Genomic DNA, 10,972 nt, shown 5'->3' on the forward strand with positions numbered 1-10,972 from the left:
CATGGGAAAGGGCAGATTTGGAGAGCTAGTGAACTGGGCAGGGAGTGCAGGGACAGAAGCCAGGGCCCTGGGGCCCTGGCGTCTGGCTTGGCTGAGTGGGTACAGGTGAGGAGAAGAACAGGAAATAGGCCAGGCTCTCAGGGAGAGGGCAGCTTTGACCTTTCCTAGCCTCTGGGGTTTTCCCCTTGTCTGGAACCAACCAGCAAATTTCTTAATCCCACTGTCAGCCCTGCCCAGAGGCCCCGCCCACTGGGCTCATTCAAAGTCAGGAGCAAGAATGTGTCACACCTTTCCCCAGAACCCAGCCCCACTGCCGGGAAGGGGGAGCTGACACAAGATTCCAGAGGCTTGGGGCTTGGAGGTGAGGCCCGACTCCCTTCACCTCCCAGGGCTCGGCCCCACGGTCTCTGGAAGATGACCTCAAATGCCAGCCTGAGCGGGCTGGGCTCAGGCCAGGGAAGGCCAGGCTTGGCAGCTCATTACCATGGGAGGGAGGGCAGGTTTCCTCCACCTTCCCTTCTGCTCCCTCTCTCGCCTCCTTCCTCACTAGCTTCTCTCCTCCAGGGTCAGACCAGGCCGGGCTGAACTCAGCGGACGCCCACAGGACCCACAGCAGCTCCAGGGGCCCAGGTTCCAGCCGCCCGAGCAGGTGCCTGCAGCCATGTCAGCCCTCAGCCTGGTCGTCCTGAGCCTGCTCACGGCAGTGCCACCCGCCAGCTGCCAACAAGGTAGCACGAGCCTGGGCCAGCCTAAGGGCTGTGGGGAGGAGAGGGCCGGGCTGGGTGCTGGGAGCTCAGGGGTGGAAGGGGTGGTCTTCTGGTCCTTCTCATCACCCTTGGCACCTGCAGGTTGGAGGGGGAAGAGGCACTGGGCTAGCTAGAGAAACCTCCAAAAGCAGACACAGGCTTCTGGCTGGGACATGTTTCCCACAAGTGAGAAATGAGGGCAGCAGGGAAACGCTGGATCTAGGGTTGGGGAGGGGAGTTGAGACCCACGCTCCAGGAGCAGGGATTGCCCTAGAGATGGCTGGATTCTGAGAGTTGGGGACTTCAAGGAGGGTGGGAGTTGGGGCTGAGCCACCCCTCAATGGCAGGCTTGTTTCTGGGGCGGTGCTGTCATGGTTTTGACCTAAACCTCCATTGTTTCCTACCCAAAGTCCCAGTGTGGTTCCCACCATGTCCCTGGGCTCTCTGTCTAGCTTTGCCTCTGTGTTGCTGTGTGCTGTGTATCTTCTGTCACCCAAGGAGATGAGCAAATCACGGCCCTTCTCTGAGACTCAGTTTTCTCATCCATAAAATGAAGACAATAAACCTGCCCACCCACCTCTCAGGGCACCTGCCCTGCAGGGGTGGGGTAGGGCTTTGTATGGGAAAAGCTCCACACCCACCTACTGGTGTCTGCCCTGTGCTGTGAGGCTGTGTTTGCAGCCAGAGTCTGGGGACTCTGCAGGTGGGATTTGGGCCCAGAAGGAGTTGACTTCCAGAGTACCCCTCCTTTGCAGATGCCCTGAGCTCTCATGCATGTCTGCTTCAACTCTGTCTCTCAGGTCTTGGAAGCCCTCTTTGGGAACTGAAGATCAGAGAGGCTGAGTAACTTGTGTAGGTCACACAGCAGAGCAAGAAGGGACAGGGCTATATCTCCTCTCTCCTGCCCCAGGCCCTGCCCCTTGTGCTGTATGTCCATCCCAGGGCCACCTGGAAGGAGGAGCAGTGTCTCTGGTGTGTCTGGAGGGAATTGGCTGCAGAGACGGGCCTCCCAGGGCCTGAGCCCCGACTCCCAATCCTTGAGTAGCCACTGACCTGAGGAAACAAAGGGCCTGAACCGTTGTTTTTTGGGGAAACAATGAGTCCAAATCACAGTGTTTTGGCAAGTATGGAACATACAGTAACCACACTGTGTATCTTCCATCACCCAAGGAGATGAGCAAGGTCTGACCACAGGACAGAGATCCCAGGGCCCTCCCTCCTTCCCAACACCTGCCAGGATCAGAGACTGCTCGGAGAGGAGGCAGTGCCTCCCTGCAGCAGGAGAGCTTTCGGGTAGACTCAAGGAAGGACCTTTGAGAGGGAATGAGGCAGAATGAAGTTTCTGATGCTCAGCCTGGGCCCTTTAAGTACAGGATGGCACTAGGGATGCAGGTATTCTGGCCTGGAAGCAGGGCATTTCAAAAGTCTCCTGTTGGCCTCTGTCCCTTCCTGAGACATCTAACTGCTACTGCGTGTCTATCCTCGGTGTGGCCAGGCTCTCTTGGGCTCACAGAGCACGGTGATGTCTGGGGAGAGGAGAGCCCTTTGGGGCTGCCAGTGGCTGAGGGCGAAGACTTCTGGGAAATCTTGAGGGTTAGAGGTGGTGTCAAGGGTCAAGGGTCAAAAGGCAGAGAAGGTGCCTGGATGGGGCCTCAGACTGGTGTCTAGCCTAGTCCCTTGGGCACCCAGCCAGAGAGCCGAAAGGGGCTCAGGTTGGAAGCTCCCCTCCTGCCAAGACCCAGAGAGAGCTCGGACCTCTGTCCTGCCTTTCCAGAGGTGCTCTGTCCCACCCTTCCTCTGGGCGCCCCTGGCACCTCCAGCTGCACAGCCCTACCTGTCCGTGCTCCCACGCCTACCCAACCCCAGAGAACCTCAGCTACAAAACAGGATCTTCCAGATGCCAGCCCAGTCCTATTAGCTCTGGGCCGCCCCAGCCTGGGAGCAGGGGAGGAGGGGAGCCACCCTCCCTGGCAGGGCCAGGCTAGCTATTCAAGGGGCTGCCCTTTGGTCCCTGGGCCGAGCCTCTCCCTGGGGGCCCCTACTTGTGACCCACTGCAGCAGGAGAGGGCTGGGGGAGGGGACCTCAGGGCTGGGCTGGCTGGACCTCAGACGCTGCTCTCCGAGGCTTCCTCCCTCCTTGGCTCCTTCCTTTCTTCCAAATCCTGTCTTCCTCCAAACCACCGTCCCCTTTATAAGCCCAGTGGTCAGACGGGTCCTTGTTCCCCAGATGGTCTCCTTTGGTCCAGGCAGCAGGCTGGGAGCCTCCAGCACAGGCCCCTGCCCAGAGGCAGGAGGGCCCCCTGCACTGGCAGCCCCACTGCACCCAGCTTGCTGCAGGACAACTCCCTCGCCCCCCGCCAAAACATAGCACACTCCTCCCTTTCCAGACCGGAGGACCCTGCAGCCCTGGATGCAAGGACTTATCGCTGTGGCTGTGTTTCTGGTCCTCGTTGCAATTGCCTTTGCTGTCAACCACTTCTGGTGCCAGGAAGAGTCGTGAGTGCTGCCCGGGTGGCCCTGGGGGCTGGGCCAGAGCAGGCAGGGTGGGACCAGGACTCCAGCCACTGCTCTCGTAGCAGGGAGAAGGGTTGATGAAATCCTCTCACTGTGTGGGAGGGACATGGAAGCCTGAGGTCTCAGGGAGCAGAGCTGAGGTTTGCTGGCGCCTAGAGTTGAGTGTGCTCACTGGGGGCAGGTCGTCTCTTCTCAGATTCTCAGTGTTTCTATCTGTAGAGTTGGGACAGCGGCCCATCTGTGATGGGGGCTGTGAAAACCCCTGGACAGGAATGTTGTGCCCTTCTCCAGGGTCTGCTGGCATGTCACATTTGGGAGGTACAGAGGGGCAATGGGACAGACACTACTCTTGTGCTCACAGACTCCCAGATGGGAAGGGAAGGCAAACATGGTGGGAGCCATCGCAGCTTGAGGCTGATGCTAAAGGAGCCTGCAGAGTGCTGTGTGGGCCTGACCTGGGGGGGAAAGGAGGGCGATCAGACAAGGTTTCCTACTGTATGTTTATCCTGAAGCCCAGGCAGGAGCCAGTCCCAGCACAGTGCAGGGTGGGAGAGCACTGCAGTTGAGGGGTCCTAAGTTCGGGGCAGAGCACAAAGGTAGAGGGGGCTGGGCTGAGATCTAGTTCATTCTGCACCTGTCAACTCTGGGGCAAGTCTGCGTCTGTCCCCAGTTCTCATACCGGTGGCCCGGTTCTGGGTGCCAGCAGCAGCCCTGCAGGACACACTGAATGAACATGAGCAGCTCCCGGATGGAGAGAGGGATGGAGAGGCCTGAGATAGGCTGGCGAGGTCGGCAGAGCCCAGGCCAGGCAGATGCTTGTGCACTAAAGCCCCCGACTTCGGGATGAAGAGAGGGGACAGGTCTAAGAGCTGTCAAGGAAGGGGTGGGGACACAGAGACAGGAGTGAGGAAGGACAGGGATAACATCCAGGCTTCTGATGGGACCACCCACCGAGACATAGACCATGAGAGAAGAGGCAGGTCTGGGGCATCTTGGATATATTATGTTTGACGTACCCGTGAGGTGTCCGAGGAAAGATAAGCAGTGGTTAGGGTCATGGTGACCCTCATGAGAGTGGTGTCTGGGGACGTTGGGGGCGAAGGCCACCCTTGAGTAAGAGGCAAGGAGATTGTTGTTGGAAATGATTCTTTTCTCCATTGGCCCCAGCTCTGCCTTCAGCGGCCGTTCCTACTGCCTAGGAAAACCTTGTGGGAAATCTGGGGCACACACTGAGTGCTGCCGGGTCTGCTCTGGAGCTGTGCTGAGGCCAGAGGAAAACAGCAGAGGGAGACTGGGAGGTGGCTGGTACAAGGACTGGGGTACGTCTTTAGTAGACCTCAGGCTGGAACCTGAGGGCCCCACTGTGGATCAAGGAGAAGGGTGTGAGGCCCCTTAGATTGTGGCCAGAACCAGGCTGCTGGGCTCTGCTGGAGAAGGGGGCTTCCCCTAGAGCCTATAGAACAGGGCCTGACTGGACTAGAGGAAGGAGGGGTAACAGAGGGAGAGGGGACCCAGAGAGCCCTATTGATGAGCTCTGTCCCTAGGGAGCCTATAAACATGGTCATGACAATTGGAAACAAAGCAGACGGGATCCTGGTGGGAACAGATGGCAAGTACTCCTCAATGGCAGCAAGCTTCAGGTGAGGCACTGGTATAGGGCAGATCATCCTGTGCTCCAGGGGCTCCTGGGGACCTCAGGACCAGGAGCTTTTGATGAGGAGAGGGTGGGGAGGATGATGGCTCATGTAGGGGAGGGCTCAGTGAAGAGAGAGGGTTCAGTGATGAGGAGAGGTTGGGAGGATGGTGAGTGATAGGGCCTTTGGGAGGACTGCAAGGCTCCATGCAGCCTCAGTTTGCAGAGAGGGCTCAGTGAAGGGATGGGGACTCGGTGGGGGAAGGGGCTCAGGGGGTAGATTGGATTCATAGGGAGGGATGTAGTGGGGAAAAGAGGCTCAGTGGAAGAAAGGGACTCTGAAGGGATGAGTAGAAGGACTTAGTGTGGGGAGAAGAATCTGTAGGGGAGGAAGCTCAGTGAGGAGGTGGGCTCAATGGGGGTTTCTTAGTGGAGTTCCCGGGGGGAGAGGCTAGATGGCAGAGAGAGATGGGATTCAGGGTGGTGATGGTGAGAGGCTTCCAGTCTCAGGTGCAGGAGATCAGATATGGTCAAGGGAAATGCCTCTGGGACTCAAACATTTATTCTGGAAGACACAGCCCTCACAAGTGCGGGATGGGTCAGGGAGAAGGGGATGGGATAGAAGGAGCAATGACCCCTATCATCCTCTTTCAGGTCCAGTGAGCACGAGAATGCCTATGAGAACATCCCAGAGGAGGAGGGCAAGGTCCGCAGTACCCCAATGTGACCCCTGCTTGCCTGGGTCCATGCCCAGCCCCCTCCCTCTCTGTACAGGGATCTGCAGGAAGGGGCCTGCCTTCTCCAACCCCCATATCTGCCCCACCCTCCTGCCAAGGTCCACGCTCAGACTGTGTCCAGGTTGGGGCTCAGCTGTGGCCTTGAGGTTCTAGGGAGTCTTCTGCCCAATTCATTTCAGAAGACTCTTCTGAAAAGGACAATCAGCTCAGCACCTCCCATCCTGCCTCACATCTCCCTCCCCCCGACCATGGCAACAGCCCTTATTTCTGTGAAATAAAGACATTTTGTACTTCTGGGTCTGAGGCTCTAAATAGCTCAGAAATAGCTCCTCAGGCTTCCAGAGAGGCCCAATCTTGCTTTCTGAATCATCTTCCAAAGCCACTGTCATGGTGATTCTGGAGAATTTCCAGGAAGGCCTCTCTGGGAGAACCCCCGGGGCCAGGGAGCACACTTCTTGCTCCAGGCAGAGACCCTCTTAAAAGGCACACCCCACCCCCCTCTTTTAAAGAAAACATGTATTTATTTGACTGCACTGAGTTGCAGCACACTGGATCTTTGTTGCATCAAGCAGGATCTCTCCTTGCAGTGCACAGACTCTCTAGTTGTGGTGCATGGGCTTAGTTGCTCTGCAGTGTGGAATCTTAGTTCCCTGAACAGGGATTGAACCTGGTCCCCTGCACTGCAAGGAGGATTCTTAATCACTGCACCACCAAGGAAGTCCCGAGTCTTCCTCTCTTGACCTGCCCTTCACAACTGCAAATCTGGGTGATTCTGGGCTCTTCATGTAGCACCAACCCTGGCCCCCCCACCCTGCCTCCATGTTGCCAGACATTGCAGTGGGTTCACTCACTGCTCATTCATCCAGATCTGTCCTCATCCCCATAGCCCCTCTGGGCTGGGCTTGGGGCATTGGAAGTACTAGGGAAAGTCTTGGGCTAGGACTTGGGAAGCTCAGATTGGAGTCTGAGCAAGTGCCCTCCTGACTTGTCGTGTGACTTTGGAGAGTCAATGTCCTCTCTGAGCTCTGCTGACCCTCTGTGGAGGATTTAGCCAGGCTCACCACAAAGCTTGAGTGGGAATTATCCTTCCTAAGCCACTGACTCCCAGTCCCAGGTGGGGGTGGGGCAAAGGAACTGGGCTCCCGGGAAAATGAAGCAGGAGGGAAGGGACACGACCCTGCCGGGCTGGCTGACTGTGGAGACCCCTCACCTCTAGAACTGTCATTCTCATGAGAACAGCCTCTGTCTCTGTCTGGGGTGACAACTGGAGGTGGGCTCTCCTGGGAGCACTCCAAGATCCAGAGGAGAGGGGCTGGAGGGCAGGAAGCAGCCCACCTTGTCCCTAAGATCTCCTTCTGCCACCTGTCTCAACCTGTCATGGCCTTTCGTTCCTGCATTACAGCTGCTCCTGTGTTGCTCCAGGGCTTCACCCAAATACCCCTGGGGAGTTCCACCCGAAATCTAGACCATCCCTCCCACTTCACTGGGGGCTAGTCTGCAGCCTGCACCAGAGGGAAGATCCCACAGCTGAGGGCTGGCTGGGTCTCTGCCTGCTGTGTGACTTGCCTCCCCTCTCTGGGCTTCAGCTCAGTGACTTGTGGCTGGAGCTCCCGTGATCCCACTCTTGGCTCTTGCACACATGGGAGGATGCCTTTTCACCCCCTCTCTGCCCATGTAAACTCTGCACATTCCTTCCTCTTGGCCCTGCCTAGGTACCTCTTCCTCCAGGAAGCCTTCCTTGATTAGGCCAGAGGACAGAGTCAAGTGACCAGCCTGCTCAGCCTTTGGCTGCCTGGGTCTGATCCTCCTTGTATGAAGCTATGTTCCTCCCACCTCGGCCCCCTGTTGTCTCACCTCAGCCCCCTGTTGTCTGGTGGGGGGGGAAGGGGCGAAGGGGCGGGGGGGAGCGGGGAGGCGGTTCCCAGTCTGACTCCTCACTGGCCTGCCAGGCCTGAAGGCAGAGATGCCATCCCCCTGTTTTCCCTCTAGCCCCTCACACTTTACCAGCAGGGGCTGTCTGTGGCAGCTGCGGTCCTGTCCTCATGCTGAAGGTGGGGGGTGTGGTGGGCTGGGCTGGGGTGGCCCGGTGGGTGAGTAAGGGGGTCAGATTCCGCCCCCACCGCCCCCTCCCACCCCCGGGCCTTTCCAGGAGCCTCTTTAGCCCCCTCCCCACCGGCCAGATCAGGATGGCGGGAGCTCCATCCCGGGGTCTTTGTGGGGCTGGGCTGGCACTGACCTTCCCCCCAACCTCATGTTCCTGCCCTGACAGGGGGCAGGGGGCATGGAGCTGCCGGCCCCAGAACTGCCGGAGCCCCCAGTCCTTATCGCTAGTTCCCACCTGCCAGTCTGGCCAGAGGAAGGAGGGAAAGGAGGCTGGGTCCGGGCCAGGGCGGTGCTTAATGACCCTCCGGGGGCCTAATCGCAGACTGGCAGCCGCTGAGTAGCTCAGGCTGGCTCCTGGAGGAGGCTGATAACGCACCAGCTGGGCCCCCTACCATCTATCGGGGCTGCACAGCCAGTCCCGAGGGGGCATCGCTCGAGGGGCCTGGGAGGGGGAGCCTCTGGGCTGGGGCAGGGCATCAGGGGACGTGGGGGAAGCTCTCCGCTGCTCCCGCCCTGCGGGAAGGGGATTCTGAGCTCCCTGATTGACAGACAAGGGGGAGGATGCTCCTTCAACGCCTTCCTACTCCCTCCCCACCCCTTTCTCCCCAGGCCGGACCTCCCCGTCCCAAGCCCGTTTTCTCTTTGGCTCTTCCAGCCTTTACTCATCTCCGTGCCTATGCTCCAGTCTCTTTCGGAGTGCAGTTTTTACTTCCATCTTCTTGTATCGGTCGCGTGTCTCCCTTCTCCTTCCTCCACCTGAACTCATTGTTCATGCCTTCTCTCTCACCTCTCATCCGCCCTCTTTTTCCAGCTGGCTCTCCCCCTGCCTTCTCCCCAGCTTTCCCCACGTGCCTGCGCTGCCCTGATGCTCCTCGAGACGGGGCGAAGTCCAATGCCCTCACCCAAGTCTCACTCTTTGTGCAGCTTGACCTGCAGCGGATCTCTCCGCCTGGTCTCTGGGCAGAAGGCGAAGGCTGCCCAGGCTCTGGCTCTAGGACCCAGAGGTTCTATTGCTCCCAGAAGACATTCTTGCTCCTCCAGCTTTCTGGAACGGCTGGCACCTTTCCTGTTCTTCCTCTACCTAAAACGTGTGGATTTCACAGGGTTACATTGTAGGTTACACTCGAATCACGCTAAAAGCCCCACCCAGCAACTGCGGAGTTGAAAGCAGGTTGCAGCACAGCTTATTTCAGTTAGACTTGAAGAGGAACTTCCAGTCTGGAGTTGGTTTTGAAAAAAGGGTGTAGAGTCCTAGCTTTGAGTGTTATTAAGATAGAGTGTCAGGGGCTTGGAATAATTTTCAAGATGACTTCCCTCAAGCTCAGAGTGACATGAGCAGAAACACTGCACTGTTATTGTATTTCAGGGAGCCTAATATCACAGGGGAACGTCTGCCGCAGCCCAGGGTAGAGGAGCAGAGGATGGGTGTCCAGTGTCTGTGACTGGCTGTCTTTCTCCTTATCCTATCCTATCTCCTTAGACCAAGCTTCCAGGTGAGTCAGGTGGCTGGAACCGGTGGAACTTGCTCTGAGATGAAGATGGGAGGCATTTGCCTCCCCTTCAGATCTAGTCCGTGGACCTGGAGCCCCCAGCTTGGCTCTCCTCCCAGTTTTCAGACCCCAGCAGTCCACACAGTGGCCGAGAGCTGGGGCTTAAGAATCATGCAGACTCAAGTTGAAAGTTCAGCTCTTCTCCTCACTGCTTGTGGGCCCACCTGGGCTTCTGAATGTTCTTTTCACTTGCCAGTAAAACTGCTTCTGTCATGACTTCCCTGTGGGATTACTGGGAGGGAGCAGAGGTAATATGTGTGTTATCATTGCACCTGAGACTAGCCAGAAGACCCCCTAAGCTCGGCTTAGCAGTCACTTCTTCTGGGAAGCTCGTCCTGACCTCTGGACTAAGGGCTTCCTCTGGGCCACACCAGCATCTCTGCACTCACTGCCCTGTGTTGTCTGTTTCCTTGTCTGTGTGCAGCTCCTGTGTCAGGCCTGGGAGCTCCTCAAGGGCAGACAGGGGGTGACTTTCCTCTCTGAGTCACCAGCACCCACGGTTGGGCCCGGGAAAGGGAAGCCCAAGGGGTGGTGAAGAGACTCAGAGGGAAAGACTAAATCCCCGTCCATACCCGTCCGCCCCACACAGGTACAGACACGCATAGGACCTGCACACCCTCTCTCAAGCTCTCTCTGGCTGAAGGTCTTGGGGTCAGTGAACAACGATGCTCCATCTGGTCTTCAGTTGGTGGGTAGGGATTGTTCTCCCCCATCCCTGCCCACATCTGCCCGCAGCCTCAGCTGCCCCCTGGTGGCTGCACATTCAATGGGGGGGGGGGATTCAGTAGAGCCTTCAAACTGGACCTTCAGGGGGCTCTTCCCCCTTAAGCACTGGGACCAAAGACCTTCATAGGGCCGGGCCCTGGGGACCTCATAGGTGGTGCAGCACCTTGCACTGTGGGCTTCAAGGGCAGCTGGGCCTCCAGCACCCTCTCTTTGTGTCCCTAGAAGCCAGCTCCGTGAAAACGTCAGGTTCTGAGTACTACTGGCAGGGCCAGGCTCTGGGGGACTTAGCATCGGGTCCTCACGGCACACCTCCCTTTCTCTCAGAAATGGTCCGAGAGCCCCATGGCCTCTGTCTTGAGTCATTATTCCAGAGAATAAAGAATGATAATGTTTGTGGTGCCCTGCTCCCTAGACACCCTGGCCCGGTGGGGAAGAAGAATAGAGAGCTTGATGAGAGAGAGAGTGAGAGAAAGTTCAGGGACAAGTCTCAGTATCGTCCTGAGCAGGCTGGAAGATGGTGGAACCTCTTGGGGGACACTAATGGGATTGTGTGGACTGCGCCTCTACCTGCAACCTGGGGGCCTGCCTCGGCCAACAGGGAGGGGCGCCTTTTCCTGCTTCTCATGAAGGCACCGAGTAGTGGGTGGCCCTGAGAATGACAGGTGCCAGGGGACGAGCAGGAGTGTGTGGGGTGAGGATGCATTTGGACAACTGGTTTGGGAGCTGGTGGGATGTCTACAGGGAAAGGACTTAGGGGCATTTGGGTGCATAGGGCAGGTCTGAAGTGCAGTTGAGCAATTTCTAGTTCAGCCAGAGATTTTGCTTTCCAATTGGAAGCCCACTGGGAGGTTAAGAGGACAGGTCTGGGCCAGGCAGCCTAGACACAACACTGATGTGACACTAATACCATGTTGGATGAATCAGCCAACCAAGCTCCAGGTTACTCATCTGTAAACTGGGGGG

General features: G+C 57.7%; 1 protein-coding gene across 2 annotated transcripts; it reads left to right on the forward strand.

Moving 5' to 3' along the window:
- Nucleotides 1-306: 306 nt before the first annotated feature.
- Nucleotides 307-5,928, forward strand: PDZK1IP1 (PDZK1 interacting protein 1). 2 transcript variants are annotated; one of them, XM_081492852.1, is made up of 6 exons: nucleotides 307-361; nucleotides 565-728; nucleotides 1,347-1,353; nucleotides 3,141-3,242; nucleotides 4,805-4,900; nucleotides 5,548-5,928. In XM_081492852.1, the coding sequence occupies exons 2-6, from the start codon at nucleotides 662-664 to the stop codon at nucleotides 5,618-5,620; spliced, it is 345 nt and encodes a 114-aa protein (XP_081348978.1). In that variant the 5' UTR covers nucleotides 307-361; nucleotides 565-661; the 3' UTR covers nucleotides 5,621-5,928. The 2 variants fall into 2 exon arrangements, with proteins under 2 accessions (XP_081348978.1, XP_081348977.1); XM_081492851.1 differs by lacking the exon at nucleotides 1,347-1,353 and having other exon boundaries at nucleotides 3,134-3,242.
- The last annotated feature ends 5,044 nt before the right edge of the window (nucleotides 5,929-10,972 follow it).

The sequence above is a fragment of the Giraffa tippelskirchi genome, chromosome 5 (assembly GCF_054371585.1).
Source record: "Giraffa tippelskirchi isolate mGirTip1 chromosome 5, T2T-mGirTip1v1.2.pri, whole genome shotgun sequence".
NCBI lineage: Eukaryota > Metazoa > Chordata > Mammalia > Artiodactyla > Giraffidae > Giraffa > Giraffa tippelskirchi.

What these genes read in the sequence shown, in the direction of transcription:
- PDZK1IP1 (XM_081492852.1), top strand. Translation starts at nt 662, where the DNA reads ATGTCAGCCCTCAGCCTGGTCGTCCTGAGCCTGCTCACGGCAGTGCCA. An exon ending in TTCTGGTGCCAGGAAGAGTC is followed by an intron (nt 3,243 to 4,804) that starts GTGAGTGCTGCC and finishes CTCTGTCCCTAG; the next exon opens with GGAGCCTATAAACATGGTCA. An exon ending in TCAATGGCAGCAAGCTTCAG is followed by an intron (nt 4,901 to 5,547) that starts GTGAGGCACTGG and finishes ATCCTCTTTCAG; the next exon opens with GTCCAGTGAGCACGAGAATG.